Source organism: Ichthyophthirius multifiliis (assembly GCF_000220395.1).
Source record: "Ichthyophthirius multifiliis unplaced genomic scaffold scaff_1120509250952, whole genome shotgun sequence".
Taxonomy (NCBI): Eukaryota; Ciliophora; class Oligohymenophorea; order Hymenostomatida; genus Ichthyophthirius; species Ichthyophthirius multifiliis.
The window spans coordinates 22,909-32,108 of record NW_004086345.1 but is presented as its reverse complement, the minus strand read 5'-3'; the positions used below and the strand labels follow the sequence as shown (position 1 = coordinate 32,108).

General features: G+C 15.7%; 1 protein-coding gene across 1 annotated transcript, besides 6 other annotated features; it reads right to left on the bottom strand. All coding sequences in view use genetic code 6, as the record gives it.

Annotated features, from left to right (window-relative positions):
* Positions 1 to 1,226: 1,226 nt before the first annotated feature.
* Positions 1,227 to 1,293: a microsatellite.
* Positions 1,251 to 1,293: a microsatellite.
* Positions 1,294 to 2,173: 880 nt separating this feature from the next.
* IMG5_117780 (kinesin motor domain protein) lies at positions 2,174 to 3,348 on the bottom strand (the record flags this gene model as incomplete). The annotated part of the gene is made up of 3 exons (XM_004034542.1): positions 2,174 to 2,451; positions 2,495 to 2,878; positions 2,920 to 3,348. Coding segments are annotated over 3 exons (1,091 nt in total), but the record flags the coding sequence as incomplete, so codon positions are not given.
* Positions 3,349 to 3,796: 448 nt separating this feature from the next.
* Positions 3,797 to 3,845: a microsatellite.
* An 805-nt stretch (positions 3,846 to 4,650) lies between these two features.
* Positions 4,651 to 4,693: a microsatellite.
* A 960-nt stretch (positions 4,694 to 5,653) lies between these two features.
* Positions 5,654 to 5,694: a microsatellite.
* A 3,453-nt stretch (positions 5,695 to 9,147) lies between these two features.
* Positions 9,148 to 9,200: part of a microsatellite that runs on past the window's edge.

Genomic DNA, 9,200 nt, shown 5'->3' with positions numbered 1-9,200 from the left:
ATTCATTATATATTTTTATTTATATTTAAAAACAAAATTTATTTATATTTATTTAATTCTTTTAAATATCATCGCAATATATTTTTTCTGATGAACATTTGAGTCCTTATATTCTATATTTTTAATTATTATTAATAATAAGTATTGAATTCAATTATTATATTAATATTTTTTAATTAAAAATCTTTAAAAAAAAATTACTTATAAAGTTATTTTTCAAAAAACTGTATAATATTTTATTTAATAGTAAATATTTCTTATTGTTTTATTTACACTTCTTATATATGTTATTCTTTTAAAATTTCAATATTATTTTTCCATCCTTTGTTTTCTTCTAATAGATTATTTTTTAATTAGTTTTCCATTTCTTAATTAAGTTTAGTTAATCTTTTTACAGCTTTTCTTTCTCCTTTTAAAGCATCAAAGAATATTTGTTATTTAGTATCAATCATATCGAATTCATTTTAAATTAATTTTATTTTATTATTTAGCCTTTTGTTTTCATCTATTATTTGTAATTTCTGAGTGTTTTCTTATTAAATTGGTATTTGACTTAAGTTTCCTAATATTTAAACTATTCGATTCAATAAATCATTATATTCCTTTATTTCTTAAATATAATTTTCATATGTTAGTGGTAATACATTTTAGTTAATTTTTTCTATTTCTAAATTATATATGAATTATTTATACTTATTAAAAAAAAATATTTTTATTTTACTTTATAATATTTCTCTATGTAAATCTAAATAATTTATATTTTGAAAAGTTTAATTAATTGGATGCACTAAAGTAGTTTAACTTAATTTTTTTCTTTATTGAAATTATTAGTTTTATTATTATTCAAATTAGCTTGTTTTTTTTTAATCTTATTATTATAATTAAAAAATTTATAATTTTTAAATTGGAGTAAATTAAAGTACTTTAGAATTTCTTTATTAAATTTAATTACAAAGTATTTATTATTAAGTATTATTTATATTTTATTGTTTTTAATTATATAAATACATTTCCAAATCCATTTCCTCTATTTATATTCTTAATTACTAATAGTTTTTATTTGAAGAATCTATTACTTTTTCTAAGCTATGTATATGTTTGTTTTAGATCTTCAATAAACTATTTACAAGTATAAATTTTTAATACTCTACTATTTGTTTCCATTCAAAATTACAGATTACATGCATCATATTTTAATTTATAATTTAAGCACTTTCAATTTATTATATTTTTTATTATTTAATAATAATTTTTTTTACTTTAATAATTATTTTTTTAATATAATTATTATTTAATCTTATGGTATTTATTTATTTTATAAATTTTCTAACTTTTAAGGAATTTCAACCATTTTCTTTAGTATCTAACAAAAATTTTCATTTATACTACTAAAATTTAGTTTTTCATCTCTTTTTTCATTTTTCTTGTATGATGATTCCATATTATTAATAGTATTTAATTCTGAATCTGATATCGAAAAGTCATTTAAATCTTCTTAATTCATAATATCTCTTAAATAAATAATATTATTAGAATTACTATTTTATTTTTAAGGGACTACTATCTATTTATTTATTTTATTTAAAGATATTAAATAATAAAAAAGTACTTAAAAATTATATTCTTATAAATTTTTGAAAATTTCAGAAATTTAAACATCTGCCAAATCGAATTATTTGCTAAAAAGCTGTTCTATTTTGGCATCAATAATGTTTTTTTTTCTTAAAGATAAATAGTGTTTTATTTTTCTAATTTATATACTTAATCAATCAAATTATTTATTTATTTTTACAATATTTCAGTTTAAAATTTATTAAAGCTATTATTATAAGTTTCTTTATTATATTTAATAGAAAGAATATTTGCTAGATTTATTTATTCATTTAATTAGTTTTTAATTTTGATTATTTTCTTTTTTCTTTTAATAGAGTTCTTTTTATAATGAAGCAACTTTTTCTCCTAAATCAATAATTATTTATTTTTAATTGTTTATTTCTTCTTCTCTAACTTTTATTTTTGCCTGTAGAACACATATATTGATTTCTTACTATTACTCTGTCCTACTTTCATTATCAAAAGAACATTTTTTTTATAATTTTTAGTTATTTAATATTCTATCAAGCATATTTTCTTTATTAATAAAAAAATTATAAAAAATAAAAACTAAAAATTTTTACTAATTTTATTCAATTTTTCATTCCCTTGAAGAGGCAAAAGATCCAAATCAGCCCTTGCTTCAAGAATATTATTTTAAATCTGAAACATTAAATTTTTAATAGTTTTAATTTCTGTCTATAATTCTTCCATTGCTTATTTGATTGATTCAGCTGATTATTTAACATTAATCTTACATTAATTTTTAATAGTTTTAGCTCTATTTGCAAACATTAATGATGAAATAGTTTCATGTAAAAACCTTGAATGCATTGAACAAGTTACAATAAGAGAAGTCTTATTTTATTTTTTCAAAAAAAAAAAATTAAAAAAAAATTACCTTATAATTTCCTCCCAAAGATTCTTATAAAATTCGTGTTAATTTAGAATCTTTATAAGGAATATGCACTTAATTATTAGTTAATGAATGGATAACTTTTTCTAAACAAGTTAAAGAAAGATTTATTTTTATTGCTTCTTCTAAACCATCCCCTACTGTTTCACTTTTAGATACTTTTTCACATCCTGCAAGGTCAATAAGGTTTAGTCTACCTACTTTTTCACTTTCATTGGCTAGTCTTTATGTTATTTCTACTATAAATATGGTATGAGATCTTGATGAATATTCATTTAGCCTGGTTGTTCTTGTTTATTTTGTATTATATCCATATTCTATTATTTTCATTATGTCCTTTGCATCTGTAATTATTTTTTATGATAAACCCTAATTATTATTCTTTTTTTTAATAAATAAAATAAAGTTACTTGCACAATAATTCCTTTTGGAGTTTCTTTTATTTTAAGGTCGATATTTTTTTCTAAACTAAGACTATCATAAAGGACTTCTTTATAAATTTCTAACATTGAACATTTAACAATAAATTCAATTTAATCATTTAATTAATCTACTTAGTGAATTAAAAAATCTGACATTCTAGGAATAATACCTTTTTAATATTCATCATTAATATTTCCAAACATAGTATGCGTTTTTCCACTTCCTGTAACACCATAAGTAAAAATGGTACCATTATAGCCTTAAAGGAAATCCTTAATTAATACTTCAGCGATTTGTTAAAATATATCTTCTTAACTTGTATCCGGTGTATATATTTTATCTAGTGTATATGTATGATTTTCATTTACAATATTTATGGTTTTTTCATTTATAAATTCTATAACATTTTAGCCCATTCTATTTTTAATTAATTCATCTTCTAAAATATTATTCGGACGAAATCTTATATAAACTTTTATATTGTCAGTAATTTCATTAGTATTAATATTTATACTATTATTATTTCCTTTTTTACTATCAGTAAAATTTAGTGTTTAGGATTTTAATATTTCACACTTTGGATTGTTTATATATTCTTATGAATTCAATTTTCGTACTACTTTTTTATCATTTGTTTCGATTTCCGAAAAATTTTGTATATTTAATTAACGAGAAGATTAAGGAATATACACATTTTATTAAATGTTCTACTTTTATTATAATAAATTTTAATCAATTATGGAATTTTAATTTGTAGATTTAGATTTTTATCTTTATGAAATACATTTAAATATATTTAAACTATAATATAGTTATAATATTTTTTACCTTATATGTGTTTTTATTTAAAATTAATTAAAATTTTATTATATTTCTTTGTTTATTTTGATATTCTATATATTTGTTATATTTTACGATGATGTTATTTGACTAGATGATAAACTTTTATCTGATTTTTAAGTTTTTTACATTTATTAAAATGTTTGATATTAGTATTAACTTTCAATCGAGTTATTAAATATTTATTAAGGTTATTACTTATAAATTATTTAATTTTGTAAATTTTTTTTATGTTTTGTTATTATTTAAAATTTTCTTATTTTGATTTCAGGGTTTTTTAACTTTTTTATTTTAAATTTTTATTAATTTTTTTTTTATTTTTACTTTTTATCAAAATATTCATTATTCTTGTCTTTATACGCACTTCCTATGTTTTGTTTTTTATATGAAATAAATATAATTTTTTCATTTTACTTTCTGTTAAGTTATTCTTTGAGGAAAATTTATTAGAATTTGTGTTTTATAAATTGTTTTCATAATGAAATCTCGAAGAATTAACTATTTATTTTATTTAATTCTAGAGTCCTAAATATATTTTTGGTTTGATATCTTCTTTTTTATTTTCATTCTAATATAGTTTTTCCTTTATTTTCTTTAATTTTTAATTATTTTATTCAAAAGATTTATGTTAAGAGATGGAGACTAATGGCTTAATTTTATTAATCATATATTGTTTATTTTAGTTTTATTAATTAAAAATATTAATAAAAGTGAAAATTCAAATTCAAATAAAAGAAGAATTATAATTTAATATAAATAAAACTTATTTAATTTTTAGCTTATTGTGTTTTTTTTTTTTTTTAAATAAATAAAACATAAAAATTATAATAATGTATTTAAGTAAAAAATAATAAATAAATAAAATATTGGCAAAACATATAATAATAATAATAATAATAATAATAATAATAATAATAATAAATTAATATATATATAAAATATAATTATACAATCAATTCTAAAATATTAAGTAAAAACTTTAAATAACAAAATAAATAGCATTTATATGAATATTTTAGTATTTATTATCCTCTTAATTAATTTATTTGATTTATAAACAGCAATATTATTCATTAATAATTGTAATTTTCATTAAAATTTCTGTACAAACGCTTAAAATTTTGGCTAATCCGAAATATTCTTAATACATTTTGACTAAATTTAACTTAAAAGAGGGAAATATTGAAGCAAGATATTTCCTTTTTCCAAAAATAGACTTATCAATTTAGAAAATTTAAGATTTAAAAATTTTATAATTATTTTCTTCTTAATTCCAGACTTATATAAATTCAAATAAATTAAAATTATCTAAAGGCTCAAATTCTAAAAACTTAAATATACATACAGGTAAACTTAATTAAATTTCATTATTTGCAAAATGTGTAGAATATTAAATATTAAGAGTAGGAAATTTAAAAGGGATTTCATTCAAATAAACAATAAAGTTTTCTATAAATAATTGGTTTGGGCCTAAAAAATTATTTTATTCAAAATTTTCATTATGATTAAATTCTTTTATTAAACTTAATGAATAATCACTTTAATAATTAACTAAAAATTATTTAAAGCTTACATTTTTTTTATTTAGGATTTTTAAATTACATTTTAATTAATAGTTCCAACTTTTGAATTCCGGGTAAAGTTTTATTTATACTTTTATATAATCATTTTAATAGTACACTATCGAATCACATAGACATCCCAATTTTAAATTTTTTTTATTTTATTCTGTTTATAATTAAAATAAGTCATTTTTTTTTTCTATAGTTTATCCACGCATATAATCTCTTTCTTTAAAGGAAACATTCTTAATTTAAATACTTTATAGTAATTATTATTATTAATTATTTTATAATAAATTATTAATTTTATATTTTCTTTCAATATCTTTCTTAAAATTAACAATATCTTTTTCATAATTATTAACTTGAGTTTCCAATTTAAGTTTATCTTCCATTAATTTAGAAATAGTATCTTTTTAATTATTACATATTTCTTTGAAATTTTGATATTATTCTTCTAAAAAACTTAAATTCGAATTCATAAACATATTTTTATGTTCTTATTGGTTTTTTGAATTTTCTAATTCTTTAATTTTTAATTCAAATTATTAATTTTAGCAAAGCAATTATTAATAATTAAAATCATAGAAGTTATTTTGGCTTTAATTAAAAGATTTTATTTATTCTTTTAAAATTAAAATTTCTTTCTCTAGTTTTTCGCGTGAATTTTCTTAGTCGAAATCAACTTTTTTTAATTTTCTTATTAAATAATTTTAATGTCATTTAAATCTATTTAATACTTTTCTGAAAATTATATCATTATTTGTACTTGACTTTTTAATTATTTTCGAATTTAAATTTCCTCTTCCTATTATTCTTTTTAAAATAAACTTTAATTTTGATCATATTCTATTATATTTTATATTCTTTAATTCATGTATTAGAAGCTTATTATTTTTCTTTAATATTCAGTTATATATATTATTATTCTTTGAATTAAAATTAAATACCTATTTTTAAAGAATTTTTTTTCAATAAAATTAATTTTTAATTACTTTGAAAAATTTTTTTAGATTTCATTTTTTTCTAAAATATAATTCTGAAATTAAAAAAATTAATTTTTAATATAAGATAAACCAAAACGATCTTCTTCCTTTAAAAATTTTAAATTTTTTATAATTATTTATAATTATAAGGTATAATATTCCTTTTTTTCATCTTCACGATATTTAAAGGCATCGACATTATTAAAAAAAACAAAATTTTAAGGAAAAAAATATTTTTTTATTTTAATTCTTAAAATTTATTAGCAAATTAAGAAGGAGTATTTTTCAATAATTTTTTTTCCTAATTCTGTTAATATGCCCCTATTATTAAAAATTCTTAAAATATACGTTTAAATAATTAATCTGAATATTTATCTTCAATAAAATCGCAAATATATTACAGTATTTCATTTTGAAATGAATCTATTATTATTTTATTTTTTGTTTAAATACATTATTATAAAAAATATAAAGAATTAAATTTAATTTCATATTATTCTTCTGGACTTTTTAATAAATTAATTATTTCTTAAAATATTTATTCTAAATTTCTGCCTTCACCTTTTATGATTTATTATAAATAATGTTAATAATTTGGATTTTCAATTTGTAAAAATTATTTTATTTCTGTTTGTTACATTCTTTTTTTAATTTTTATTTAATATTTTATTTTTGATTTATCACTATTTTAAATTATATTATATATATATATATATATAGAATATGTATTCTTTATTTATTTTTATTTAATTCTATCGCAAATATATATATATTATTTTTATATTTTTATTAATTAAATTCACCTAAAAATTATATATTATTGAATTTTATTACTAACTTATATAATTAATTTTTAGATATATAATTAAACATATATACTTGATTTTAATTATCTATATTATTTTTATATATAAAAATTATCATTATATAAATATAATTTTAATAAATTTATATTAAAGATATTTTTAAATCAATTAGTTAATTATACTAAAATCTTTATATATTTAAAAAAAGATACTTAAATAAAAAATAATCGATAATTTATTTATATGTTTTTTACGATTTAAAAGTTAATATAGAATTATTTAAATAATAAATATTTTTTATTCTTTCCTTTTTATCAGTATACTTATACTTTTAAGAGAATTTATTGTGAAATTAATATTTTTGATTATTTATAAAATTAAAACTATAATCAAATATTTAATTTTCCAATTTTATGAAATTAGCATAAAATAATAAAAAAGAAAGAAATTTTTAATTAATTTTATTTTATATCATTTATTATTTATAAATTAAAAATAATATAAATAAAACATTTTTTTAATTTTAATAAATAAATTTATGAAATATGTTTGAAAGTATTTATATATTTTAAATATTTTAAATTTTTATAATTTATTTTTCAAATATTTGCAATTAGCCATCCATCTTAATATTTTTATAACAGGCTAAAAGCTTTTTAAAAATAAATTAATTTTGATTCTTATGATGCAGATAATTATTTTAATTTTATTATAGGAATAATAAATTCATTCAAGACTTCTATTTATCTAAGAAGAGTTTCAATAATAATTTCTTTTATTTAGTTAATCCTAATAACATCGTATTAATTTTAAAAGCTTTTAATATTAAACACTTTTTAAAACAAAAACTTCAAATTTTCATTTTTTTCAATATATTTAACATTTTTATTATTTAATTTCAAAAACAAGCATTTAAAATGACTATTATTTAATTACAAAGTTTAAGAAAACTAACTTTTTCTACTAAAAAATTATAATTTTTCAATAATTTTACAAATAATAGAATCATATTTAAAAGGAATGTTATAATTATCTAAATATTCTTTACATAACAATTTAAAATATAACAAAAGAACATATTTAGACTTATTATGATTTTTTTTTTTTAACGGAGGAAGATTCCTATTTTAGTTATTAATTTGGTTTAAAGTTTTTTTATAATACCTTTTTTATGTAATAATATTCTATTATTTTTTCTGATTTCGTAATTAATCAATATCGATATTTTTCGTTCTATATTTATAGCTTACAAACCTTTTAATTAGTAGTTATTCCCAATCTAAATCCAATATTTTATTATCATTTAAAGCTTTGTAATCTCCATTTAAATATAAATAGAATATTTTTTTTAAATTATTTATTAAGAAAAGCTAATTTTATTAGTCATATTTTATTTTAAATTAAATTTAAAATTAATTTTACAAAGGACATATTATATTTCCTTACTAATACCTTTTTGGATAATTATCTTTTTAGTTTATTTTTATTTTGTTTATCTATTATTGATAATTTAAAATGTTTATTTTATTATAATTTTCTATATAAGTACAAGTATTTTAAGATTATCTTTTGTCTTCAATGTAAATATTATTTTAATTCTAACTTTATTTTAAAAATGAAAAGAAATTTGAATCATAATCCCTTTAATTTACAAGTATTCTATATTTACATGTTTTATTTAAATTTATTTCAGTTTAAATCATATTTTCATCCTTTTTTTCATTAGCATCGAATTAAACTAAATCAATTATAAGTACATATCCTATTTATTAAGTTATTTTTTATTTTTAAGGATTAATTATATAATAGGATGAGTTTTTCAAATCTATAATTGTTCTTTCTTAATAAAACTAATTTTACATTTTTATTATTTCACTTTTCTAAACTTTACTTGATTTTTTTTATTTTTTTCCGAGTAAAGATATAAATATAATCTTTATTTTTATAATTTTGTTAATAATAAAATTATTTAAAATGAAAAAATTAAATTGATTATATTAAAATAAATATTTAAAGTTAAAATTATTTTTAATATTTATATATTATTAATTATGATTATATATAAATTTTATAT